Source organism: Parus major, chromosome 14, assembly GCF_001522545.3.
Source record: "Parus major isolate Abel chromosome 14, Parus_major1.1, whole genome shotgun sequence".
NCBI classification, from domain to species: domain Eukaryota; kingdom Metazoa; phylum Chordata; class Aves; order Passeriformes; family Paridae; genus Parus; species Parus major.
In genome coordinates, this window is record NC_031783.1 from 2,667,636 (window position 1) to 2,694,471 (window position 26,836).

At 53.4% G+C, this 26,836-nt stretch overlaps 2 protein-coding genes across 4 annotated transcripts in view; one reads left to right on the forward strand and one right to left on the reverse strand.

Annotated features, from left to right (window-relative positions):
• FAM234A (family with sequence similarity 234 member A) overlaps nucleotides 1-17,948 on the forward strand; it is an 18,068-nt gene extending 120 nt beyond the window's left edge. Inside the window, exons 1-12 of one of the 2 annotated variants that reach the window (XM_015643257.3) lie at nucleotides 1,883-2,844; nucleotides 5,772-6,074; nucleotides 7,143-7,259; nucleotides 7,436-7,624; nucleotides 11,161-11,291; nucleotides 14,155-14,284; nucleotides 14,738-14,876; nucleotides 15,171-15,311; nucleotides 15,673-15,751; nucleotides 16,179-16,331; nucleotides 17,105-17,207; nucleotides 17,350-17,948. In XM_015643257.3, coding sequence (XP_015498743.1) covers nucleotides 5,816-6,074; nucleotides 7,143-7,259; nucleotides 7,436-7,624; nucleotides 11,161-11,291; nucleotides 14,155-14,284; nucleotides 14,738-14,876; nucleotides 15,171-15,311; nucleotides 15,673-15,751; nucleotides 16,179-16,331; nucleotides 17,105-17,207; nucleotides 17,350-17,561 — 1,653 coding nt within the window. In that variant the 5' untranslated portion in view covers nucleotides 1,883-2,844; nucleotides 5,772-5,815 and the 3' untranslated portion in view covers nucleotides 17,562-17,948. Of the gene's footprint in view, nucleotides 1-1,882; nucleotides 2,845-5,768; nucleotides 6,075-7,142; nucleotides 7,260-7,435; nucleotides 7,625-11,160; nucleotides 11,292-14,154; nucleotides 14,285-14,737; nucleotides 14,877-15,170; nucleotides 15,312-15,672; nucleotides 15,752-16,178; nucleotides 16,332-17,104; nucleotides 17,208-17,349 lie in introns of those variants that run through there. The other variant, XM_033518026.1, reaches the window with a different exon arrangement.
• A 3,892-nt stretch (nucleotides 17,949-21,840) lies between these two features.
• Nucleotides 21,841-26,830, reverse strand: RGS11 (regulator of G protein signaling 11). 2 transcript variants are annotated; one of them, XM_015642417.2, is made up of 17 exons: nucleotides 26,791-26,830; nucleotides 25,923-26,019; nucleotides 25,587-25,637; nucleotides 25,396-25,502; nucleotides 25,241-25,292; nucleotides 25,101-25,159; nucleotides 24,848-24,924; nucleotides 24,652-24,733; nucleotides 24,457-24,525; nucleotides 23,787-23,810; nucleotides 23,642-23,703; nucleotides 23,304-23,417; nucleotides 23,077-23,192; nucleotides 22,679-22,766; nucleotides 22,436-22,574; nucleotides 22,289-22,371; nucleotides 21,841-22,215 (listed from the first exon to the last, which is right to left on the reverse strand). In XM_015642417.2, the coding sequence occupies exons 1-17, from the start codon at nucleotides 26,806-26,808 to the stop codon at nucleotides 22,089-22,091; spliced, it is 1,365 nt and encodes a 454-aa protein (XP_015497903.1). In that variant the 5' UTR covers nucleotides 26,809-26,830; the 3' UTR covers nucleotides 21,841-22,088. The 2 variants fall into 2 exon arrangements, with proteins under 2 accessions (XP_015497903.1, XP_015497902.1); XM_015642416.2 differs by having other exon boundaries at nucleotides 23,787-23,816.
• Nucleotides 26,831-26,836: the final 6 nt, after the last annotated feature.

Sequence of the window (26,836 nt, forward strand, 5' to 3'; positions counted from 1 at the left end):
CCCTGGTCCGCTCCTGGCGCCTCCGTGGCTGCGCACCGAGAACACGGCCTTGTCCGCGGGTCGCGCCTCCGCGCTGTGAGGGGGCGTTCGGGGAGCGGAGCCGGCTCCCGAAGCGTCCCGCTGCCCGCGCGCTGCCCCCGGCTCCGGGAGCTTGGGGCTGGCGCTGGCAGCGCTGGGGTCGGGGCGGCCGTTGGAGGGCCCGGCCGGTGAGAGCCCGTGGCCTTCCCCGCTGGCCCGGAGGGGTTCGCTGTCCGCCTGGAGCAGCACGAGAAGTGCCCCCAAACCGCAGCGAGGAGACTGGGAGAGAATTTAATCCTTTTTTCCAAAGCCCGAGGTGCTCCCTTTGGTCCGAGGTCCTTTATCCCGAGGCTGGCAGCTGCGAGCGGGCCTGGGGAGTTGCTCCCACCGGGGACTGCGGGTCTGTGCTTCAGCCCGAGAAATCCCCTCAGCTCCGCGGAGCTCAGCACACCCAGAGCCTCAGCGCTCTCCCTGGACACGGTCAAAGTCCTCTTGCTCCTTCCCTCGGGAGCCCACAAGCCTGGTTTGCAGGCGTGAATCACAGGGCATCCTGCCGAAAGAAAACACTGCAATGTCTTCAACTCCGACCTCATTTCCAGCCTCTTCTTATTTTGTGAGGCAGAAACATCTTGCGTAACAGCTGGGAACGAGAGGGGCAGCCTGTCCTGCAGGGAGGGACTGGAGCCAGCCCTTCCCGGTACCAGGGCAGGATCGGGCTGCCTGTGGAGCTCAGAGGCTCCCCAGGGATGGATGTGTGGGTGGAGTGGCCTGTGGAGGAGCTTTGCTCTGTGTGTGTGTGACAGAAATAAAGATTCCACTTCTGGGGGGAGAAAAGCGATTTCTCTTTAAGGTGGCTCTGAAAGACAACAACGTCTGGAGGAAGGCCATTGTTTCATAGAATCATGGAATGGTTTTGGTTAGAAGGGACCATAAAGATTATCTTGCTCAATGGGCAGGGACACCTCCTACTAGACCAGGTTGCTCCAAGCCCCACCCCAAAGCCTGGCCTTTCATGCTGCCATAAATCTCCAGGCTGTGCAGGAGGCAGCACAGAATTCAGAGCTGTGGAGTGAGTGCCCACCAAAAAATGCACTTTTTTGTCTTTTGAATAAACCTACATGAAATGACCACAGCCTTTTCCAGGGGGTTTTCATGCACAGGGATCTCTCCAGAGTCCCTTGTGTGCTCAGTCTCTGGCAGTGAGGGATGTCACTGTGCTTCTGAGGCAAGAGGGGAGCCCTGTGGCTGAGGTGGGGGTTCAAGCACCCCCCTGACAGCTACCCTTGGAGATGGCACAAGGGTTGGTGAGAGGAGAGGTTTGGATGCAGTGGAGCTTGTAAGCCCAGGGATTATAAATGACTGGTGTTTCTGCAGCTCACTTGTTATTACTGGTCTGTCCTGTAATCAGTTCCACGCAGCTTTAACGCTGTTCTTTTCCTTAGAGTTTTGATCTTCCCATTGGTCTTATGGAAACAATACTGGGTAACAGTTTGAGATTCTGTATTTGAACTCTTGTCTGTAGTGAGAACTACCCTGGATAAGAGTTTTCTCCTACAAATGGCAGATGTATCACATTGCAAGGTGGTTGTGCTCTGGAGGAGGTTCTAATTCCCTTTCTGTGAGTGCTCTGTGTCACATGCTGTGTCTGCACTGGAGGGTTAAATGTCATTTCAGACGAACCTGAAGACAGCTCCAGCAGGAGAATCCCAGAATAGTTTGATTTGGAAGGGACCTTAAGGCTCATCTCATTCCACCCTGTGCCATGTGCAGGGACACCTTCCACTGTCTCAGGTTGCTCCAAGCCCTGCCCAGCCTGGCCTTGTACACTTCCAGGGATCCAGGGGCAGCCACAGATTATCTGAGAATCCTGTGCCAGGGCCACACCAGTCTTGTTGGTGGGGTTTGGGTTACAAACTGTGTCCCTCGAAGGGCCTTGGGGACATGCCAGGAGCAGAGGTGCCCCAGTGTCAGACAGGGATGGTCTGCTCGGGTCAGTGTCCCCAGACAGCTCTTGGCTGTGACCTGATGTCAGGAAAAGAGCTGTGAGCTGCAGATGACCCAGCAAAACGATGCAGCATGCAGCCTGAGGGTCTTTGGGAGAGCACAGCTCATTTTAGGAAAATTTACATGTTATTTCTTCTTGTCCTGATGTAAGTGGGACTGCAGAAAAAGGAACAAATGACCCGAGACTGAATGTCACAGCAGGTGACTGCCCAGTGAGTTTGCTGCAGTGTCACACTGTGCATGGGATAAAAACCCAACAGTCTGCTCATGGGAAATAGCTGTGATGGGAATGTTGCATCTTATTCAGAGCAAAACCTGGCTGTTTTGTCTTCATTGCTTGCAGCTTGGGGTTTCAGCAGTTTCGGGCTGACAGGAAGGAAACCTCTGAGGTGCTTAAACTAACCAACCAAACAGAACTAAACCAGCCAAATGCTGTGTTTGTGTTCCTAAAATGTCCAGTCAGAACCTGATTTCATCATTCTGTGGAAGATAAAAACGTGTTGAACATCAAATCTAAGTTATGGCATATTGTTCGAAATTTTCCGGGAAGAACTGGTGCATGGTGACTTTCCAGATGCCGTGGGTCAGTGTTTTATGTGTGGAAAATGAGTTAAACCTTTCCAGTGCACAGATCCTTAAATGGTTTCTGTCACCAGTCTTCATCCACCTGACTGTCTGTGGTTCTCTGTGCTTGTCAGGCAGTTCTGTCTGACTGCTGCTGATGGTGTTTGTCCCTTGGGTTTAGCTGTGCAAGTGTTGCTGGTTTGAGGCAGATCAGATCTGTAAATCTGCACTGTGGCTTCAGGAAACAGGACAGTGAAGGTGAGTTAAGCTGTGTGTGTCCTGTCCCTGTTGTTACTGTGGTACAGAAAAGGGTGTTCTCTCCCCCTCAGCTTGGCTTGGGGACTGCTCCCAGCTCATCCCACAGCTGGGGGAAGCAACCTTTAAAGCTTGGAAGCCCTGGAGTCTGAGATGCAGATCCTGGCTGTGCTGCCACACTCCCTGGCCTGTCTGGGTTCAGTTTGAGTTTGTCACACGTCTTCTAATTATTTCTCATTCTACAAAGTCTTTCTCCCATGTTTTCTCCCATCCCAGATCTATGGCATGTGGTGTGTGTCACACTGCAGCAATGCAGAATCCTGTCACCGCCTGCTCCCTTGAAAGGTGCCTGCATGCCTTAAACTTCCCAGCTGAATTATTTTGTGTCCTCTTCCAGCAGGAGACAAGATGTCGGCTGCTAGAGCACAGTAAAACCATCTCAGATGCACACTATCATTTTCTGCTTGTCTTCAATTAAACTAATTACCAGCTCTCTTTGTTGTTCCGAGCTCAGGCCATTCCACTGCTGCCAGCATGTACTTTGGCAGCAGCGGGCGCTGGGATTTCCTGCATTGTTTGAGTCTTTGCCATTGACCTTTGTGGTCCTCGTTCTGGCACCGCCTCTGCTCTGGCAGGGGTGCAAAGGGCATTATTCAAACCCTGAAAGAAAAGAGAGAGAATTGCTTTAAAGGCTTTGAGAGCTCTTTGTACTCAGTGGCTCCATAGGGTCATCGCTGCAAAAAAGAGGGGAGTTACTGGGGTTGTCAGGATAATTACTGCTTCTTTATTGTTCTCATCCCAGTCTAGATGACAGTGCTGGGATTTATAGTGAGTCATAAAAATATGCCATCAATGCTGTTAGGTGTTGCCCCTTTTGGACAGAGGGGAGAAAGCTGGGTTTGGTTCCTTTTGGGAAGTCTCATAGGTGTTGGTATGCCCTGGATCTATCCCAGCTCTACACTGGGAGGCTGCAGAGGCCCTGCTGGAGAGGCCAGTGGGATTGTACTGGGGCCCTGTTGTAGCCCATGCTGAGGGTGCTGGTTTTGAGAAGATCCCTCTCTCCATGCTGCTGGAGTTGGGCACTCCAGGGACACACGAGCCACCTGTCCCAGCACAGGGGAGGTCACGTAACTCCCTCTGCCACTGTCCCCATTGCTGTGGCCATGGCTACTCTGCACCAGTAAAACATTTGCTCAGCCTGTGCCTGGAGCCTTGTACCGTGAACCTGCTCAAGGCCTGGTGCAGTAAAAGAGCAATGCTCAGCTCGGGGCAGAGGCTGAAAGCACCACTTGATCTGTTCCCCTTTCCATCTGGAGCCTTCCTACCCATCAGGTGCTTGCTGCTGGTCTGGGAACAGCCAGCCTCATGTAGGCACCCCTGGTGTGGCTGGGGGGCTGATGAGAAGGACAGATGAAATCCTTGAAGTAAGATCTTTGGAATAAGATGCAACTTCTGCATTATTGATTTGTTTGCATGGTATTGTGCAGGTCGAATTAAATTATCTGGAATGAGATCCTGTACTTGATGTAGAACAAATGCCAGAGTGCTCAGGTTGGAGTAAGGGCTCCTAAGTCCAGCAGGCTCTGAGGTTTAAGGGTTGACAGTGCCAGGCTGACCTGCTGATTCTGTGCCTCAGGGCTGCCTTGCCATCAATCTGTCCCCTTGTGATTTGTACCCAGAACAGAAGAGGCCTCTGCAGTGGGACAGGGACAGCCTGGGGGGCCACAGCTGCCTGAAGGAGCAGGAAGGAAACATCTCGTGTTTCACAGAGCCTGTAAATGAGCTTGAGTAGGAACGTGAGACACAGTGAGCCCTGTTGCTGTTGGAGTTGGAATCCCAGGCTCTCTGCACTGTGTTGATGCTGACTTTAAGCTCTTTTCTGCTGGGGAAGTAAATGGCTGCAGTGGACAACCCAAACACGTGACTGCTGGGGCACAGTCATGGAAAATTGGCTTGGTTGTCATGGTTATTTGCTCTGATATAACTTTTCATAACACTGTCAAGCAGCTTTTTCCAAGCCTACTGGAATGTGTTATTCTTTATTTCTTCCCTTATGGGAAGCACTATCAGAGAATCTGTATAAAACATGGATTTTTACTGTTGTTGTTGTGGCTAATGACTTACACGCTCCTCTTAACTTGACAAGGGCTCATTCCCCCAACTTTTTATAGCAAATTAACACAGAACCCCTCTGCTTATTATAGTTGTAGCCCAAGGTTATGATTTGTAGCAGGAGAAGGTAAGATAGCAGTTGTTAGCTCTTCCATGATGAAATCAAATTTGCTTGATTTTAGTCTCAGCTCCTGCCTTGATTTTTCTCCAGGGAGGGAAGTCATTGCTCTTTTGCCTTCTTCAGGGCTGGGTTGCTGAACTTACCCAGTGGTTTCTCATGTAAGAAGGTGTTGAATAGCTTTGGTTTATGCCTATACAGAATGTGTTGGTGTCTGTTTCTCTCTCTCCAGGGGAAGCTCAAGTGCACATTAGAGAACTGCCTTATATTGGGATGTAAAGGTCACAAGTGTTTCCTTTCACCTCTCCAGCTGGGAGTCAGGCTGACACACACAGGAGGAGGCAATAAGTCTTTGCAACAAAAGAAGCTTTTGGGGTGTTTTTCTGGAGGGAGACCTGCAGACCAGTCAGTCCTTTGTGCGTGGGGTCTGTAGCCTTCTTTGTCCAGCTCCAGCAGGGTTGATTTCCTTCTCTGGAGAAGAATTGGTGCTGTTCCTGCATTCCACGGACTCTCCATTGCTCTGTGTGGGAGACCTCCGGCACCAGCAGTGTGTTGTGTCCAGCTCTGTGACAAAACACTGGTTTGCTCACCTGCCATTAAATGTTTCCAGTGTGAATATCAGATAGTCACAGAATATTTTCATTTGTGTTTTTAAAATATATTTCAAAATGTATTTTAACTTCTCTTTCCATTGTTGCAGGTGAAGGGGAAGAAAGGTGTCTGAATACCAATGAATGAGCTGTGATGGATAACAAGGACTCAGAAGCTGAGATCCACCCTCTGAAGACTGAGGATGTAAAAGCTCAGGAGAACCATGAAAACTTTGTGGAGAGGAGGATTATCAAGTCCTCGGGGCTGTCCCGGCTGTCCCGATGGCGCACTGCTGCCTTCTTCATCTCCCTGTTCCTCTGCCTGATCATTGTGTTTGCTTTCTCCTTTATCATTCCCTGCCCAGAGAGGCCAGTTTCGGAAAGAACATGGTTCCAATACTTCAACAATGCAGGTGAGCTTGCTGCAGCAGAATAAATACTTACCAAGAGTCCTTTTCCTTTCTGTGCCACGGATTTGGGTTGTGGGCCTCTATGTAAGCACAACGTGGAGCCAGACCTGCAGGGATGCAGCCCTTGGGAGCCAGAGCTTTGAATACCTGACCTGGATAAGCAATGGCCCATCATAATTGGAGTGGCCTTCCAGGAGGTGTTTACAGGATCTAGTGGAGAAATTAGATGCTGCTCTGAAGTGCTAACAAGGTAGCAGGCTGGCCTAGTTCACAGAAAAAAAAAAAAAGAGATAAAGGGTATCTGGGAATAAACCAGTGTTGAAGCTTGCTCTTTAAAATGTTCCCTTGGAGTTTGAGCTGAGGTTGGAGGCAATTAGGCATTTTTTCCTCTGCCACTTTGACTTTCTCCCTTTTCCCCATGGCCGACAGGAAGGGGAGAAGAATAATTCCATCTTGTTTATTTAATAAATTGTTTTATATTTACTATAGCTATTTTTATTCCGGTTGCTGTAGTTGGCTCTATAGCCTAGGTCCTGCTCCCCAGTGACTCGGCAATCACTTCTGGGAGAGCTTTTCTTTAATCTTGTGTGCAGTGGGTTGTGCTGGATGTGCTGTAAATGCAGAGATAGTGCTCACAGCAGGGATTGAGCTGCATGAGGTGCTGCAGACATCCCGGGTTCTCCCACTGTGAGCTCAGGAAAGCTGCTTTTAGCTGATAGAAAGATGGAGTATCTGGGTTTTGTGGGGCTTGGCTGGGGCTTCTTTATACTTTGAGAATAGTAACTTCACTCCAAGACCAGAGTTGTTTGTTCAGCATAGTTCAAATTCTGGCTATTCGCCTCTTCAAGAAGACAAATCCTCTGGAGGATAGCAAATTTTAAAAATTGTTTGGCACTAACTTCCTGTCCTTAGTACTTGTGTACATGGCTTTTTTTAATATAAAAGCCAATTTGTCCTGATGTCCAGGATGGAGGCAGTGAGTAGGTCTCTAGGAATTTGTGTTTTCCTCCAACTTTGTCTGCTGTGGGCAAAGAAGATCCTCACCAGAGCTTGGCTTGTGTTCTCTTGCAGTGCCCTACCAGTTCCTTGTTTTAGAAGATGTGAATGAAGACAAAGTACGAGATGTGCTCTTTGCTTTCAAATCCAGCAATGGCAGCAGCAGCTTCAACATGTCCTGTCTGGATGAAGGTACCCGATTCAAAAACACCTTCTAGTGAGGGCTGTCCTTTCTCTTCTAGTTCCAGTTAATGACTGGGAGAGAAAACTGGGTGGGGAGAGGAGCTGGGTGAGTCCCAGCTCCTGGGTGGTGCAGGGTGGCAATGGTGGGTGCAGGGACAGCTCCCTCTGACACCTCTTCTCCCCAGGGCTGCCGTCTCCCTGTGCCTTCATTGCTGCCATGTCAGGCACGAACGGCAGCGTGCTCTGGGAGAGCCCTGCTGCGAAGGACGTGCAGTGGCTGCAGTGTGGCATCCAGCAGCTGGGCATGGCAGGGACCCCGGGCTGCCTCGTGGTGGAGAATCCACTGTCCCTTACAGCAGTCGACCTGCAGACAGGTGAGTGCCAGCAGAGCCCTGCTGCCACACAGGGGATGGATGGGCCACTTGCTGTCCTCACCTGGTGGCCTCCAGGGGGGATGTCAGTGTGACATGACTGGCTGGTACATGAACAATGGGCACTGGGTATTTATTATCTTGGAAACCTTGCCAGAGCCACTTGTGTTGAGGAGCTCGTGCTCTCGGCCTCGCTGTTCCAAAGACTGGGCTCTGGTGGGGGTTTGTGCCAGCCACTGTTTTGTAAGACCAGTGTTCCAGCAGCTTTTGAAACAGGAGGAGCAGTCACTAGCTGTGAATGTTACTTTATACTCTCCAGGGTGAGACACAAACCTGCACCTGCAACGTTTCCCAGTTATTTGTGTGTGCGTGCCAGGAGTGCCTGCTGTGGCAGGAGGAGTGGGAGTTCTAGGCATTTATGATTGTATAGTTGTCAAGGAGAGCTCTCAGGATAAGTGCTTGCCAGTCTGTTTCAGTAGTCTACGCTTCTGCCTAGTTCCTCTGGAAAGGTTTCTTCCTTTCTAAACTTAGAGGTGGAGAAATTCATCATCATCATCTTGCCTAATGTGGGTGGGGGTAAGGAGTGCCTGTATTACTTTAGGAACAGTGATCATCTGCTGCACCTTGAACCCTCTTTGCTGGTGAAGCCTAAAATACATTTCCATTTTGGAGGTCACTGTTTCAAAGGTCTAAACAGTACATGTTCTCCCTAGGATCCCATCCTTTGTATCTGGTATTGAACCCCTCACACCCTGTTTTCCAAAAATTGGAAAAAAAAAAAACAGCAAGAGGTGCAGCTCTAAGGAACCTGAGGAAAATCTGGTGTAGCTTTTAATTTCCAGTGTATAGATGGAAGTGTAGATGCACACAGAGCTAGAAAGTTTCTGTACCAACAGAGACATCTTAGGACCATTTTCCTCATGTGTAGGCTTTAGCACAGGTTATTTTCAGACTATTAATGAAGTAGTTACTTTCAGGTCCAAGTGTAGAAAGCTGGCTGTGGAGCCAAAGGCTTGTAACTAAAGACAGCCATAAAGGCAAGTATGGAGAGAAGGAACCAGGCTAGGCTACAGGTCACAGCAATACAGCAAAGGAAACATTCCATAGATAACTTGAAAGCAAGAGAGAAAAAAATGCATCAGATAGAAAAGTGAATAACCCAGGAGTTTATGTATTTGATGCCTTTTTTGCTATTAAGTAGGTTAAAAATAGTTTCTGAGCTTAGTTGACTGGGGGTTAGGAGGGCAGAGCAGAATAAAATGTATTTAAATAGGCTAAATGTATTCAAAGAGGCAAAGTCTAGCTTACATCACAGTGTGCTAAAAACAGTAGCCAGCACAATCTTTAGCTGTTAATGATTCATCATCGTGGAGGATTTGGTGAGATTCCAGGGCTCTCAGGCTGTCTAGCCCCTGTCAGTAGGAAGATTGAAGGAGAGATAGGCAGATTATCATCTGAATGTGTCTGATGTGGTTTTGATCTTTAAATGCTGATAAAGTTCATGTTTTTTTATCAGTTGAAGTTGTGTTAAGTCTTCCTTTCTTCATTGCCACAAGAAGTGACCCGAGGCAGGAAGGGAAGTGTAGGAGTGCATGCTCCTGTTTGTGTGGGACATCTTAACATTCCTGCATGTTTATCTGACCAGCAAACTGGGACACATAGGAGCTTAAGATTAACTGTTCCAGGTCAAAGCAGAAGTCTTTGTAGCTGTGTATTATTCCATCTCTGCCATAGCCCAAGGCAGAGTCTCAAGGAAGAAGACAAGAGTAAGAGTTTTGTTACACCTTCTCTCTTTACCTGATCCTCCAGCAGCCTGAACTGTGAGCCCTGTGGGTGGTTCTGGTCTCCTGAGGGATTTGGCAGAAAGGGCACCATGATGATCAGAAGATGGAACTGCATCTATGTGAGAAACCACTAAAATAAATAAACCAGAACTCCAACCTGGAGAACGTCTGACAGGGAGAAAAGTCTCTGTGTCCTCTGTGTCTTCTTGAAATGAGAGTCTTTGGAGTTCTGATTTTATTATTCCTTCCAGACCAAAAAAATCCAACCCTTTCACCCAGGTTAGATTTGCAGTCTAGGCACTTGTCTGATTTCCATCTTGGCTCCTCGTGCCGTGCTGGTGCCGTGACCCCGGGCTCTGAGGAAGTGCCGCGGCACTGCAGATGTCAGACACGACAGCCCCATCTCCTGCTGATGGAGCAGGAGAGGGCTGGGTTAGAGCATGGAAAACTTCTCAAGTGCTTGGGGTTGAATCCAGCTCAGTGTCACTTGTTTCTCGTAACTCAGACTGTTATTTTAAGAGAATAAGATATTTTCTCCCAAACTTTGTCTTCTGTCTAACCACCACCAATTCGAGCCTTTGCACTGACAAGTGAATTTCATTATCCTGGTCTTACTCTTGTACCTTTGGACAGTCCTGAAGCTAGAATGTGGTAATTTAAAACTTCTCTTCTTCCTCTGCCTGCTTCTTTTCTTTGAGGGCAAAATTCTTTGCCTTCCCATGATTTCCTAAGGAAACTAGGAAATCTGCTCTCTTCACTTCACATCTGTTGTCATAGTAACAAATCCAAGTGGTTTTTTCAGCGTTGCAGTAAAAGCTTTGGAGCAATCCTACTAGAAATACAGCCTGCCTTAAATTATTGCAGACAGCATCAAGTAGTAATTCCTTGGCTTTCAGTCCAGCTGCCTTCCTAACAAAGAACAGATGATTACTTTGCATTCCTGAAATGATAATTGCTGTGTGTGATGCTGGGTAAAAGGGAGGGTAAACATTTGCCCTAGGAGCACCTAATCAGACACTGAAGTGTTCATTAGAAAGAAAACCCCCCCCAGCAGGGTCCTCCCTTCCAGATTCCACTGCAAATTGCACTGGGCAGTGACTGGAAAGTGGCCCACAGCCTTGGACAGTGGATGGATAGAGCCACTCAACTGGTCTGGAGCTGTTGAAGAGAAACCCACGCAGCCACCCCCCAGTTTTTTAAAAAGCAAAGCTTTGATACCTCAATTTACAAACAAGTTTGGGCTGTGTGTGTTCTTCAGACAAGGGAGAGGTGGGATGTGGCCTGAGTTGTGGCTGGTCATGTCAGTGGGGAAACATCTGCAGGAATATCTGCAGGAGACAAGTTGCAGCAAAGAAGGTTCTGCCAGGAGTTGCAGCAACACTGGTCAGAATTCAGGTGCTTTATGGTCTCAAAATGTCTGCAGATTTAAGTGCACAGCAGCAGGGATTTGGATCACAACAAAGGATTCTCCATGCCATGAACATGCTGGGAAGCTTGTTAACCAAAGGCACGAGGGAAGCAAGCTGTTCTTTGTGCCAGGGTGTTTGGGTGCATTCCTGCAGGCAGCTAGGATTGCTTTCCAATGTAAGATGAAATTGTGGGTGCTGGGATTCATTGGGAATGCAGAAAGGCAAGGAGGTACCCCATGATGAGCATAAGTGTGGCTGGTTTGTGGTGCTGATGTGCTGGAACAGGAGCATTAATACCCTTTCAACCTAAGATGCCTTTTAATGACTGTTTCCCACTGTTTTCCAGGGGCAGTTCTATGGAGGCAGTCCAGTGACTTTGGAGCTAATTATACTGTGCTGACTCCTTTGTCAGTGATTCCAGATATGGATAATGATGGAGTTGAGGACCTGATAATGTTTATTACTAAAGGAGGCCAGGTATGTCGTCCTGAAGCTCTGATAACCTGTGGCTGCCACAGGGGATGGCAGGAATGCTGTTTATTTCTACCTTCTAATCTCAGAGGAAGTGTCCAGAGGCCTCTGGTTTCTGTGGGTTTGGGATGGGTTCTTTCCCACCCTCCAGAGATGTGCTCCCAGATCAGCACAAGTGTTTTATGATTTTAAAAAACAAAATAAATCAAAGAGCTGGGCAGTAATCCCTTCCCCCTTCTCAGTGTGCTGTCCTCACTGCATGTTCCTGTGCTGTCTGGGGATTGAGCTGGGGCAAGATGAGCTTGCAGTTTCCTGCTTCTTTGCTTAGAGAAGTGGAAGTGAACAAACCCTGACAGCTTTGGCTCTTAGATCAAAGCACAGCTGACAGTCAGTGCTTTTGTACCAGCACTGCTCTTTTCTGATCCCTTCCCTCTCTCTGCCTGTGGTCTGCTTTGCACTGCTCTTGCAGTGTCACTGTGCTGGTTAATTCTGATCTGAGTTCATTTAGTGAAACAGCTGCTGGTTGTATTATCTCCTTCCAAATATTGCTGAGAGGGGGAAAGTCATGTAGCTAGAACAGGTTTTCTGCTGAAGCATCTACATCCCTGATGGAGTGGCACAACATTGTCTGCATGCCCAGTCTGTCCTGTTCAAAGCACACAAGCTGCAGCTCCCTGTGGGTCTGATGGGACCAGTGGGAGCCCCATGTCCTCATACCAGAGTTATGAAATCATTAAGGTTGGAACAGACCTCTGAGATCATCAAGTCCAACCTGTGACTGATCCCCATCTTGTCACTCAGCCCAGAGCACTGAGTGCCACGTCCAGGCTTTCCTTGAACACCTCCCACAATGGTGACTCCACCACCTTGCTGGGCTGCCTCTTCCAATGCTAAACAACCCTTTCTGGGAAGAAATTCCTCCTGATGTTCAACCTGAACCTCTCCTGGCTCAGCTTGAGGCCATTTTCCCTTGTCCTGTCCCTGTTCCCTGGGAGCAGAGCCTGACCCCCACCTGGCTGCCCCTCCTGTCAGGGAGTTACAGAGAGTGAGGAGGTCCCCACTGAGTCTCCTTTTCTCCAGGCTGAGCCCCCCAGGCTCCCTCAGTTCCATCTCACAGGACATGTGCTCCAGACCCTTCCCCAGCTCTGTTCCCTTTCCTGGACCTGCTCCAGCACCTCAGTGTCCTTTTGGAATTGAGGGGCCCAGAACTGGACACAGCAGTCAGGGTGTGGCCTCACCAACACCCAGTACAAGGGCAGAAACACTTCCTTGGCCCTGCAGGCCACCCTATGGCAGGTACAAGCCAGGTGCCATTGGCCTTCTTGGCCAATGTCCTTCATAAGAAAATAGGGTTTTGCTGTCCAAGGCATTGTTGTTGCCAGAGGCATCAGAAATTCTATCTTCTCCACCTCCTCCAGTTCTCTCTGTTTCCTTTCCTCCTTGCTTTTGCTATCCCAGTTATCTCAAGACTTTTGTTTTTTTTTTTTTAATCTTAGGCAGCCAAGAAAAGTTTGAATGTAGCCTCTGTTCTGCAGGACTGCCTTTTGATCTGTTTTCCATTTAAGCTCTCTTGCTATCTTGGTATGAAATCCCTTCCTCCCTCTGGATTTGGCAAGCACTCTGCCAACTTAAGGAAAAGTATGTTCTCTTTTGAGAAATCACGCAAATGTAGGAGCTGGAGTGGAGCTCTGCAGCTTGGAAAGGGCTGGTCAGAAGGGAGATTCAGCACTCAAGCAGAGGAGCTTTGTTGCTATCAAGGGCTGCAGTTGAAAGGGCAGAGCTGTGAGCAGTCTGTGGAAGGGTCTGTATGTGCTGAGGGTTACATGGCAGCGTTTCCAGAGAGTCCATTGACCCCTACCTGCTGCAAGCTTCAGCACAAACACATCCCAGAAAATGTGCCAGTTTTCAGGATGTGTGTCCTGTGGCAGCACAGAGGGATTGGCAGTGCAGCAAGGAAAATGTTGTGTTTTCTCTCTCCCTGTGTAAATACCCCTGGCTGTCACTGTCCCAGGGCAGCCACTGGACCAGTGCTTGCCAGTAAAGGTGCAGCTGATCTGCCAGAGCTGGTATGTGTCTCCTCCCAGTGCAGGAGGCTGGGAATAGCTGGTGGATGCGTTGCTTTCCCTCTCCAGTTGTGTTCTCATTTTCCCCAGCAAACTTTATCCCTTTTTCACCTGCCAGATTTGCTTTGGGAACAGCAGATTTCCTTCTCTTTCCCAGTCCCTCCCTCTCAAGACAGAGGGAAGGGTTCCTGCCTGACTCAGCATCTCTGATGGATGCTGTTTCTCTTGGTCAGGTGTTTCACTTTTCCCTAAAGTCCATTGCACTCCCCAGACTCTGACTGTTGCTCAGATACTTAAATCTGATCATGACTTTAACATTTATTCTCCTGGGTGAAATGTTTTTAGTGGATTTTGTTACTCTGCATAAAGAATAGAAAGAAACCTATCAGCTCTTTCATTTTCTTGGACTCACATGACCCTAAGGAGGAGTAGATTAAGGCACTTAAAATATTTAGCAGAGCTACCATGTGAAGCCAAAAGTTTCCCATGTTCATATGCTGCATTGTTACTGACATTAGGTCATCTCCATCTTAGGCTTGAATGGATCTTTGCTGTCCTTACAGAGCTGGGGCTGCTGTTCCACAGTCACAGTCTGTAAGGAGGATGGGTGACAGAAGTAGCAAATTCTCAGAGCAGGTGGCTCTGCTGGAAGTGTTTTTCAAACTTAGAGAAGAATTCAGAGCAAAGGTGTCACCTAACTTATGCCTGCTCCTCCAAAACCAGGGAGAGACTTTCCATCCAAGCCTGTGCTGCTCCCATTCAGTTTAACCTTGTTGGTATTTGTCTTTAATCCCTTCCCTGGGTAGGTGAAGACCTTCATCCATTCAGGAAAAACTGGCCAGCAGATTGGCTCCACTGGCAGCCTGAGCGTGGATGGCAACGCTCGCTACATCAGACTGCACCTGCACTCCTCCTCCTACTTCCTTTTCTACACAGGTACAGCTCTGCTTGGGAATTCAGTCTGAAAGACTGGTTGTAACTGAGATCAGGATTAGTAAACATCTGAGAGTGTGTTTTGCATTCTTACAAGCTGTGTGGAGTTTTCACCTAGTCAAAGAGCTGTTCAGGGCCAAGAGGGGGGGGAGCTTCTGTTTAAACTGCAGTTTGTTATGTACTGTAGTGATTTTATTTAACAAATGTCAAGCATGTAAGGATTAGGCAGTCATTTATAGCAAATGATTACTGTGGAACACTTGGATTATGAACAGATAAAATGTTAAAAGCATTCAATAGCAGGCTTGAGTCTCAAAATACCACTACAACTCTATGATGCAAGCCCTAAAAATATAGCTGATCTGACAGATCTGGAAAATCATAGAGTTCAGAGCAAGGGCAAGATAACTTATCTGTCTCATTCTTGCTTTTTAAATTTTTTTTCTTTTTGCACAGAGAACTCTCTGTATGCATATTCCCTGCAAGATCTGTGCAGTGCAGCACTTGGGATGGAAGTTAAGCTTCCCAACTTCCAGCCGGATCCTTACTGGGAGAAGCACATTGACCATACCACACACCGCGCATCCCTTCTCAGGTGTGAGGTTATGTCTTGGAGGCTGGTGAAATGGAGGGTGCTGGTGTTCCTGTCAGGATGACCTGGTGGGACTCTGTTCTCTCCTGGCTATGTGGCTTTTGGACTTGGGAGCACATCCAAAGCTCAGGAAAAGGGTTGGTGTTGATGGCATCATCCGGGGTTCACAGGAAAGCAGAGAAAGCATGTTGGAGTTTCCTATTTGGATTTACTGTGCAGGGAGAGAACTCCAAACCTCACCCATGGGTAAACCACCCACAGTCTAAAAAGTTTAATAATTTCTCTGTCCTTGTTCAGATTTAGAGACATTCACTACCTGGCAAAAGTTCCTGAGCACTCAAAGGACAGCATCTTGGTGGTGGACTCAGAGATGGCTACACTGATCAACACAAAAGATCTCCGCACTGTCTGGACCCTCAACGTGTCCCGTGCTTTGAGGTAGTGTTCTCAGTGTGGGCTAGATGTGGCATTTCCAGGTTCCCAGCAACAGCAGTGTCCTGACAGATGCAGTTTTTTATTTTTTTTTTTTGCCTGGGTCATATCTTGATCTTGTTTATTGTGTTCTGTCCCCTCAAGTACTGGGAGCTGCTTCAGGATGGAGGAGCTCAGAGCTTTGATTCCTCATGCCTGCTGTGATGTGGCTGGGCTCAGATTTGGGGTAGTACCAGGCCAACCCAATGTTGTGGCAGTAAAGTCTCTTACCAGGGCAGTTGTGGGAGGATAGCGGCAGCTGGGAAAGCAAAGTATGCCCAGCCATGAGGGTGGATTCAGATCTGTCCCTGCTCTTTCTCTCCCTCAGGGAGCCACTGTCTGGTTACTACAAACCTGATGTCCACAGTATTGTCCTGGAGAGTGAAATTGGACCCAACAGGAAGAAGGTTTGAAATATCTTCCTTTTAACTTCCCATTTCTCAGTATGTCACAGCTCAAGCAGGAATTGATTCAAGGGCAGTTGGTGGGATGTGTTCCCTCTGGCTGATTTTAGGAAGCTTTAAGCTGTAAAAGGATCTCTTTCAACAGGTTATTGAAGCCAGCTCAGGCACTTTAATTCTCTTCTCAGCAAGAGGCTTCAATGACAGAACTTTGAACCCCTTGAAGTAGCTGCAGAACTTGTGATTTTACTCTAATGTGGCCAACTGCAGGTCTCACAGCTCTGTGATGCTCTGCTTCAAGTATTTCCTCATCTTCCCATGTGTCACATACTTGTTCCCATAGACAGTGTGAGGAAAGACAGCTGACCTGACTTCTCCCTCATGGCTTGTTAGATGCCTTTGTCATGAGTTCCTTTTCCTTCTTCCCTGCTAGGTTATGATTGTTGAGAGTGGATCTGGAGCAGTCCAGTGGGAGCTGGAGCTGAACTCAGGAGCAGAGGGCCCTGGCCCAGCCACGCTTCCCACTGCGGATCACCGCTCTGCCTTCCTCTTGTGGGGAGACTACCAGCAGCCAGGCAATGAGACAGTGAGTGCTGCTGCTGAGGGCTGCTTTTCTTCTCCAGGCTTTGTGCCAGAATTGGGTGGAGTTACCCCTTCTCACAGTGTTGATATTCCCATCTCTCAGTGCCACTGACACTGCAGCCTCATGCACTGGGTGTGGGTTCGGTGTGCTGTGTCCCTGCAGGAGGTGGTGGCACTGGCAGCTTTTGTCATTTTCAGCCTGAGCCTCAGAAAATTGTGGCTCTGTGAGCAAAGTCACTGCCCTGCCTTGGTGTGGCACTGTAGGTGAGCTGTGAGGCTTCTGGCCTGCTGCCTCTGGAGCTGCTGCTGTTTCCCTGGGAGCCTCCCATGGCAGCATTGCATGCAGTGATCTCTGTGGCCACATGAATGTCCTCTGTGCCCCAGGCAGCCTCTGGCAGCCTCAGTGCACAGCTCAGCTGCTTGCAGAGCCCTTGGGGCAGTGGCAGGCAGCACTGGTGACAGTTTGTGTCTCAGAGGCTGCTGAAGCACCAGCTGAGCTTCCTCCACTTTCCTTGCTCACTCTGCCAGCCCTGAGGCAAAAATCTGTCCCCTGCCTGCAGCAGACAGGCCAGCTATTTGCAGGAAGCTCGGGGTGGGAAGGAGAGCAGTAAGCAAAATCCCAGCACTAGTCTTAATGGCATCGGTCAGGATGAGCTGGGCTGACAAGTGTCTGGCTGGGTGTATCCTGTCCAGTGTGAGCAGTAGCTGAGGCTGGTGCTGGTGTTGTCTCTGGGATAACGTGTGAGTGTGTGTCCTGGTTTGTCCTGTTGGTTGCAGAGACACAGAGCTCCTCTCTCAAAGCTGTACCTTTTCCATCCTTCCTACACTCACGTCCTGTTGGAGCTCCGTGACAGCACAGACCAGATCATTGCGTTCACTGGTAAGTCCTCTCCTTCCAGCCCTCCAGTGAGGAGCTGCAGGAGGACTCTGGTCCCTCCTGGTCCCTGTGGGTGGTGTTGGGTCTGGTGGCCAGTACAGGCACAGAAGGCTTAGGTTGGGTTTCCATGTGCTCCGTGTTGCAGCGGCGCTGTTCGAGCGGAGCCATCACGCCTGCTACGTGCTGCTGCGGGGCCCCCAGCCTGGCAAGGGGCCAGGCCTCGTGTCCCTGATGAAGAGGAAGCTGAAGGAGGATGTCTTGGTGAGCAAGGTGATCTGGCTGCGCCACATGGACGGGGACAATGAGCAGCACATCCGGGACCGCCTCTACAGGATGCGATTCCAGAGCCGAGATTGAACTTGCCGAGGAGTGGGAAGAGGCTGTCTCTGCTCTGCAGCCGTGCTCTCAACAAGCCCAGAGCCTGGATTCCGATGGGAAGCTGCTTTTCTTGATCCACAGAACCAAAGTGTGGTTGGCAGGGAAGCACCCCCAGTGTCTAGGGACCTGCAGGCTGTGGGGGCAGCTGCCAGAGCATCCGTCCTCAGAGCTGCTGGGACTTCAGTGCTTGGCCACCACTGAAGTGTCATCAGCTCAGGGAGGAGGGCTTTCTCCTCCCTCCCTCTGTGCCCACAGAACTGTGCTGACTCAGGAGTGTGTCTGGAGGAAAACATGTACTTGCTGAGATGCTGGAGTTGATGATTTCTGGGATGTCTGAGAAGTGGAGTTGGATGTCTGAGAAATGGAGTTCGCTGTGTGGTGTTAGATTTCCCTTGTGAGTCAGCTCTCCTGGCTGGGGAGAGGTGCTTGGCTGCAGGTTGATATGCAATTACCCTCTCCTGCATTTGGGCCCTGCTTCAGTAGTGGTGGGAGGTGTGTGGTGACCCCAGCCATGGCTGTGGTGTGTCTGGTGTCACTTGGGCCAGCAAAGCACAGGTTAAAGTGTCATTCTACCTAGCAAATGGCTTTTTCTCCCAGGAACAGCTCCATGTGTCCCACTTCACAGTCACCAGATTACCTGTGTCCTCTGCTGCTTCCTTCCCAGCCAGGCTGTGCAGTGTTGGTGGGAGCTCATCCTCTCACCTCATCCATCAGTGTTCCTTCCTCCCCTCAGTCTGCTTACAGGTGGTGAGAGATCCCCCCTGAGCTCAGGCTGGCTGCTCTCTGGAGGTACCACCACCACCTCTCCAGATTTAAGGAACCAGAGGATCTGGCTTGAGTAGAATTGCACTTTAACCTTTCCTGGAAGCTGGGATTGCTGCTCTGGGAAGCCCTGTACCCAAGTGACAGTGCCAGCACCCTGCTCATTCAGCCTTGCAGCTGCTGAGGAGCCTTCTCCAAGCACTGTCCCTGCTGCCAGGAGAAGGGCAGGAGCTCTGTGCTGCCTCCCTGCCCTTGGAATTGAGGAGGTGCTGGGTGAGGATCCTCGAGCACTGTTCTCTCTGCCCAGCCTGGTATCCCAAGGGGATGGCACAGGCTGCTGTGTGGGTATGACATGTTTCTCCTGGAGATCCGTGTAGCACTGTGAGGTGTTTGCTCTGCCCTGTCCTGATGGGTGCCAATGCAGGCTGTAGAAACAAGGTGCAGAGCCTTGAAAACAGATTTTCAAACCTGAAAAGAGGTTTGAAAAAGACAGGTGTCTGCTAAGGCAGAAACCTCCCATGAAATAAATAAAAATACAAACCTCCCCCCCCCTCCGAATTATTATAATCTTGAAATCAAGATGCTTTCAGGCAAAGATAAAGGAATGGGAATAACAGTTCTTTATGAAGGAAATTAAAATAAAAATGCAGTAGTACAAGAAAAGAAAACCAAGAAAAAACAACCCACAGACAGAGTCAGAATACAGCCTGACACCCTGTTGGTCAGGGTGTTGGTAGCAATCCAGTTAAATGGTGGCTGCAGTCCTCCTGGAGTGACAGATGTGGTTCTGTTGAAGCAATGATCCTGTAGAATGGCATAGTTTTCCTCTGAAGGTCTGGAGGTGTAGATGGGTCTGCTCTTTTCTCTGGGAATCCAGTGGGGAAAGGCTGCTGTGGTGTTAAAAGGCTCCAATTATATCCAGGTAGGAATGCTTGGCTCCTCCCCTGTGTGGAGCATCTCACGATGGGATGGTGGAATTTTATCAGTCCTGCAGTGAGAATGAATGGCTCATGAACAGAAGATATCCCCCTGGAGGGAGGATGGGTTGTAGAAAAGATAAAGAACACTGCCCCACCTGGTTTTAACAGGTGGGAATAGAATACACACTTCTGGTTACATCTTGCATTGCAACCCAAGACAAACAGTTTGTCCTGAAAATAAAAATAGGCCTAAAAATAACCTCGAGTGCTGGAGGGGGTTTGGCCAGTGCCTCCCTCCCTTGCTGAGTCTGAATTTGGGGGATGTGCAGAAACACTGTAGGATGGGAATGTGCATCAGGCATCAGCTCTTCCCTTCAGCCACTGCTGAGCCCGAATGTGCCACTGGGCAGCTGCTGTCAGGAGCTCATTCCACAGCCCCAGCCCTCCCAGGCTGACAGCACAGGGAGCTGGGCTGCCTGGACACCTGCTTCCAGCTGGCCAGTGGCTACTTGAGGGTGCCCTATCTCCCTCTGCCCCATGGCCATATCCCAGGCAGCCAGTCCTGGGGTGTCCCGGCTGTGCAGGGAGCCAGGGATGCTCTCTGCAGAGTGCTCCACACCCTTCAAAGCACCCTGGGATCAAAGTGGTGGGGCTGCCCCTCTGCCTCTCTTCCCAGCTGTTTTCTGAGAGAGTTCAGCAGTGCAGGGAGGCTCCCCAGCCATGTCCCCCAGCTTGGGTTTCCTCTTTGCTCAGCACCTGAGGCCCGACAGCCCCCCGGGTCTCTGTGCCAGTGTTGCAGCCATAAGAGGGCTGGATTGAGGCTGCCCTCAGCCAGCTGGGGCAGGGCACAGGGCAGGGGACCCCCAGGCTTGCACTGCAGTCCAGCTTGAGTGCTGGATGTGGATTGTTTCCTGCTGAGATTCCCCTGGCTGGGAGCAAGGTGCCTGAGCTGTATTCTCACCGCACTCTTCCCTCCTCAGATCCCTACCCAGACTTGACCTTCCCATAGGCAAACTGAATGTTCCTTGAGGAGAGCTGGATTTTCAGCTTTGGGAAGCTTTTCTGGCTTTAAGTTGTCCAGTAATGTTTCTGGACAGTTTGGAAATGCAGATTTCACCGTGGCAGCTCAATTAAATGCATCAGTGCCAAACCAGCACCTTCTTAACAAAACCAGTCTGTTTTCCAGCTTATTTCCTGTGTAATTGTTTTTTTGCAGTATTTAATGAATGACTTTGTGCCTTGATTCAATAACTCAGCTGGGTGGCAATGGCTATATCACTGTGTTCTGTGTTAGTGTGGTTTTTAACACTGAGACTGTTTGGTTTGGTTCTTTAACTTATTGCAAATTGTGCCGTGCTGGACTTGCTCTAACCGGAATGGTTTCAATAAACCCTCTTTTGCATTGTTTGTAAATGGTGCCCTGCTTTGATACTGGATGTAGCACAAGACTTTGGGATTTTTTGAGTGACCTCCTCAAGGCAGAAGGTGCCCCTTCTTGGGAGGGATCCAGGAATCCTGGTGGTGCTTTGATGGCTGAGGTGCCCTGTCCTGCTGTGGGCAGGTGATGGGCCAGGAAAAAGGAGAAGGGAGTGTATGGAGAGAGGCTGGAGTTAGATAACCAAGCTGGGCCACCCCGTCCCTGCCCCCCACCTGGGGCTCTGTGACCTGGTTTTACACCCCAGATACCCACTGCAGTCCATCAGCACGAAAATCTCATGCCGGGGTTTGGATTTGGATCAAGCCGGAGGGAGACGCGTGGCAGGCGCTGTCTCCTGGAGCGCGGGACCATCTGTCACTGCCCGCTGGCTGCCAGCACCGAGGGCCCGAGCTCCATCCTGTGACCGAGGCTCCAGCAGCTTCCCCTGCCCCAGGGCCCTCTGTCTGCCCCAGCACGGAGCTGAGAACGCCCCTTGCTCCGTGCCAGGCTCTGTGGCAGGGAAGGATGCCATCCTCAGCATCCCAACGGTGTTTGTTAGCCAGGATACGGGATGGCGCCTCTTGGTCCGTTTGGGGCTGGAGCTGTCCCCAGCTCTGCTGTGTGGGTACGTGTGGAGCAGGCTGGGCTCCAGGGCTGAGCACTGCTGGGCATCAGCCCCCCTCTCCTTTATGTAACCACCAGCGATAATCCTCTGCAGCAGGGGAATAATCCTGCCGTGCGATCCCCAGCCTCTGCTCAGATTAACAATCCATGGGCAGGGAGAGTGGCTCAGCTGCCAGCCCTGCTCCTCCAGTGGTGCCCCTGCCAGCCCACAGGGCTGCGTCACTCCAGCCCCATCCAGGGGCCTTTCTGTCCCCCTGGGGTGTCAGTGGCACACGGGTAATGCCTGCTGTGCCAGCTCAGGCTGGTGCTGCCCCTGGGAGCAAGCACATCTGTGGGTGATGGCTGTGCCATGGGCACACGTTTGGGGGGGCTGGTCCCCTCCCGGGCTCTGCACCCTTGCTGGCTGCTGCAGGCGTGGGAGGACATCGCTTCCAGCCCAGAGTTCAGGTCACGATCCAGCCTGGAGAAGTGGGCAGCGTTTTGTGCACCTCCCACCCTGCCAGTGCCGCCCCGGCCCCGCTCCCCAAAAACCACGGGAGCCTCAATGTTTCCCCACGGGGGTTTTACTGTGTCGTGCCCGGGGTGGGAGGAGGGGGTGACCCCGCACCAGGCCGGCTGGGTGCGGCTTCCCCGAGGGGCGGGAGGGTGTGGGGATGTGAGCGGGGGCTGCGGCGGGGTCAGCCCCGGGGGGAATATGGCTTCTGTCCTCCAGTGCTACTGCCGGCAGGGTCCTGCGGCGGGGCTGGGTGTGCTGGGTCAGGGGCTCCCGGGGGGCTGCGGCTCTCAGCTCTCCTCCTCGGGGACGGCGGCAGTGGAAGGGCTCCTGCTCCTCTCCTCGGCATCGCCCGCGGGCAGCAGCAGCGCCGGGCTGGGGCTGGAGTGCCGCTGTTTGCGCATGAAGGGGAACACCCTGCGGGCAGAACGGGGTCAGAAGCGGCGGGGACCACCCCAGGTGGGCCCCAGGGGACGGCCCCTGCCCTCACCGCTTCTTGGTCTCCGGGGGAATGATGGCCTCGGCCAGGAGGTTCTTGTAGAGGTCCGACTTGAGGAACCGTGGGTAGGAGTCCTGGGCGAGCAGAGACGTCAGGATCCTGCCCAGCCCGGCACTGCCCAGCCCCGCCCTCACCCACCTTCTTCATCAGCATGTAGATGTGCATCTGGGCATCGTCCATCACGTAGCGATGGGGCGTCTTGATGCCCTCCAGTGTTCGCTCCATCGTTTTGCTGTCGATGTTCACCCAGCGCGTGGCCCCGGGAGCCAGGAACTGCCTGGGGAGTCACAGACGGCGGTGAGCCCGGCCCCGCCCCGGGACAGGGCACCGTGATGGCCTGAGCACCCCCAAAACCTCCATCCTGGTCCTCCCGACACTCACTGGTAGATGGAGTCCACGATCTCGGCGATGCGGGACTGCTCCCCGTAGCGCAGCTCCTCACACGCCTCCCAGAAGCTCAGGTTCTCAGCTGGGGAGGGGGACATGGTGCTGGCAATGGGGACATGGCACTGGGCACCCCTTGTGGGCAACTCCCTCATGGGCACAGAGCCAGCTGGGACAGTGGAACCAGGGAAACTGGGGCAGATTAGCTGGGAGGTACTGGGATGTGCTGGAGGGCTGAGGAGAGCCAGGACACGGTAATGGGTTGCTTTGGTTGTGTTGGGATTGGACAGTGGATTTAGGCACCCCTGGGACATGGTGGGTTTGGCAGTGCTGGGTCACAGTGGTGGGTCTGGACTGCCAAGACACAGCAGTGTTTTGGGGCTGGGGCCTCTCACCACTGAACTCCTTCTTGAGGAATTCCAGGAGCTGTGCCCGGCCCAGGGGGTCGTTGATGAGCTCACTGAAGTTGAAGCCCCAGCGCTCCACACGCAGTTTTGTGGGGGTCGTCACTCTGTGGGTGACAGCGGCACTGGGGCTGGCAGCCCATGGCAGCTTGCCTGACCCCACAGACCCCACAACCCTCTCCTGTGGGTTGGAGCTGTGGGGGGCCTGGGGCACTTACGTGGGGGCATTCATGGCCCAGTACGTGGTGTCATCTGTGATCCAGGGGTTGCTGGGCAGGCAGCCGGACATGATGGGGTCGTGGGGCACATACTGCTCGTTGAACTTGATGTACCTGCCAGGAGTGGTGGCTGGAGGACACCAGGGCCACCAACCCCCAGCCACCGTGGGGACATGATGGGGACACGGTGGGGATGTGCCCAAGCTGTGCAGAGCCTCAGCTCCACTCCCTGCTGAGGGACATGGCGCAGTGGTGCCAGCACCAGCTGCCGGGATGGGGGTGGCCCTGTCACCCCACCAGGGGCCCAGCCCGTGGCTGGGGCAGCGGCTGCCACTCACCCCTCAAGGCAGATGGAGGACTTCACCCTGGTCCTGGCCATGGCCTTTCTGCAGTACTCGATCTGGGGCCAGGCGCAGGGGAGATGTTGGGGTGCCTGGCAGCTCATGTCCCCCAGGAGCTGCCCCCACCCCTTTCCCCACTCACCTCTCGCTTGTAGTAATCCATGTTCTTGGTCTGCAAGAGACACACAGGGCTGGGTGAGGGCACAGTGGGACCAGGACATTCCCCTGCCACCAGCGCCCTGGACAATCCAGGCACCCATTCCCCCACCCTGGGACTCTGTAGCCCATCCTCATGACCCCCAGCCTCATTCCCCCTGCCCTCCTGGCTCAGCCAGCGCAGCCTGTGGAATGAACCGTGGCCTCCCCCCCTCCACACCCCGGTGTGACACCAGCCCTAGGTTAGTGACACTTACGTGGGCAGAGGACACGGCACAGGGCGCAGAGAAGAGAAAGTGGGTGGTTAGTGAGGACAGCCTGGGGGTGCTGGGGCAGCATTAGTGGGGTCACAACACAAGGGAGGGCTTGGTGAGTGCTGCCAGGGCTCCCTGCAGCACAGCTGCCCTGCAGGGATTAGAGGTGCTGGCACAGAGGGGTGGTGGGTGCAAGGACAGACCCACGGACTCTCCATGCATGGGGTGGGGGGACACACGGATGTTAGCAGAGCTGGGGCCCACCCCTCACCCCAAAATGTGGGCACAGGCTGGGGTGAGATGGGTGGGCACCCACCGGGGCAGCTCTACACGCCGGCGCAGGCACTGGGTGTGCCCTGTGCCCACTGGCAGCGCCAGGGCTGCCTGGACATCCCCACTCACCAGCTGGACACGGGTGGTGTGGCAGTTCCTGCGCTCGGGACCCTGCTCCAGCACATTAGGGGCTCCTGGCTACAACGAGAGCATCATGCTGGAGGCCGGGGGGACCCCCTGCGCCCCCAGCCCCGCTGTCCAGGCCGAGGCCGTGGGTGACGCCAGGGCTGCACCCTCCAGCCCTCCCCGCCAGCCCGCGCTCACCGGGGGCCGGTTGACGAGCCAGTACGCCTGTTCCTGGCAGTCGATGACGATGCGGTCGCCCTTGCGCCGCTGCTTGGCTGCCCTGGGCGTGCAGAGGCAGCGGGGAGGTGCTGGCACCCTGCCTGCCCGGCACCCGGGGCTGCTCCATCCCGGCCGCTCCCCGGGCCGCAGCGGTGCCGGCCGTGCCCGCACTCACCGGAGCTGCTCCCGTGCCTGCATCACCACGAAGTCCCAGGTGTGGTTGATCCGCTTGTGCAGGAGGTTGTAGTTATCCTGGGGAGCGACAGGTAGGCACGGACGGTGCAGCACTTTTCCCCTTGCCTGGCCCCGGGTCCTGCTGCCGCTCCAGCACAGGGAGAGCCGGTGCCCCCCGCCACGGGTGAGACCCCGCTCCTGGGTGAGCCGGGACTCCCCCAGCCCATCAAAGGGGTGAGGAGGGCACCTCTCACCTTCTCGTGCTCGATCAGATCGCCCTGCTTGCGGATGTTCTTCTTGGCCAGGTAAATGGCTGCAAGAGAAGCGGCGGCGCTCAGCGGGGCTGGGAAGGGCTCGCAGCCCGTGTTGGTGCCAGCGGCACGGCGGCACCCACCGTAGTCCAGCTCCGTGGCCGGCCACTTGGTGCTGGTCCAGAAATAGGGGGTCTGTGGGGGAGGAAGCGGCTGAGGCACCTGCCATGGGGTGCCACGGTGCCCAGCCGGGACAGCCCCGGCGTTTGGGCTGTGCCGTGCCCCGGTGCGGCTGTACCTGGAAGCGATAGGGCGACTCATCCGCCCGCAGCACCAGGCTGCGCGGGTCCTTGAGGGGGTAGATGTAGCCGTGCTTCACGATGAGGTTGCCGAGGTGCAGCGACTCTGCGGAATGGGATTGGGGGCTGCGGGGAGGCTCGGCAGCCCCACTCGCCCCCCGGTGCCAGCTGCCTCTGCCAGGGCACTCACCCTCCTCGGAGATTCCGTACTTCTGGATGAGCCACTCCACGATGTCGTTCCCTGGGGACAGAGGCTGTGTTATTGAGGCGCAATAGGGGGTTCTCGACAAGGGGGGTTCTCGGCTGGGGCACCTGGTGGCAGTGCCAGGGGTCACTCAGGGTGACCAGGGCCCTGCCAAGGACGTGCGAGCGCCCGCCCCTCGCAGCCGATGCATAATTGATCGCAGCTGCAGCTCTGAGCACCCGGGGTGCGGGGACAGGAGCTGCTGCGGGGCTGGGGACACCCGGGGGGCTCCCACACGCCTTCCCCACCCTCCTCGCGGGGGACCCCATGGCGGAGACCCACCTGTCATAGCGTGAGGGATGACAGTGATGAGCAAACGCTGGTTCCTCATCTTGATGCCCATGTCGGGGTCCTGCATGCTGACGATCATCCGCTCCATCTGCCGGGCAAGGAACCGCTGTGCTCAGCCCCGCGACGGCGGCACCGGGCCCGGACACAGCCTGGCTCCCCTCACTGTGACCCCGGGCACCCTGGGACCTGCACACAGCCTGGGTCCCCGCAACCCGACAGGGACACCCGTGCACATCCTGGGGACAGCCTGGAGCCCCGCAGTGCCCCAGGACACCTCGTGCCCAGCCCTAGGGACAGCCGGGCACACCACAGCCTGACCGAGGCACCCAGCAGCTGGACGAGCATGTGATGCTGGAGCTGCAAACACTCATCCTTCGGGCATCCCTGGCCCGGAGAACCCCGGTGTTGGGGAGTGAGCTCTGCCGAGGCTGTGGCAGCACCCCAGCCCGGCGTGGGGGAGCAGAACACGCAGCTCTGGGGCGCTGCCCGTGGATATTCCCTGGTGGGGCGATTCCCGGTGCCCCGTGGCGACTCCGGTCTACCCGCTGTCCCGCGTTCTCTGGGTGGTGCTGGTGCTGCCCCAGTCCCAGGCGATCCCTCGCCCGCGCCTCCGACGCCCGAGTAACCCAGGGCAGTGTCAGTGTCTGGTCCCCACGGTCCCAGCGCCCCGTCCCCGCTCCACACGGTGCCGCTGCCCGGTGCCCTCGGTACGCCCTCCCCACGATGCCCGTGCCAGATCCCCACAGTCCCAACACCGGTTGCCCGCTCCCCACGTTGGCGGTGCCCGGTTTCCGCCGTGCTCGGCCCCGGCGCGGTGCCCCCTCCCCGCGGAGCGGCTGCCGGTGCTGGTGTCGCTCACCTTGCGCAGACAGGGCATCTGCAGGCGGGGGTGCCGGCCGCGGGGG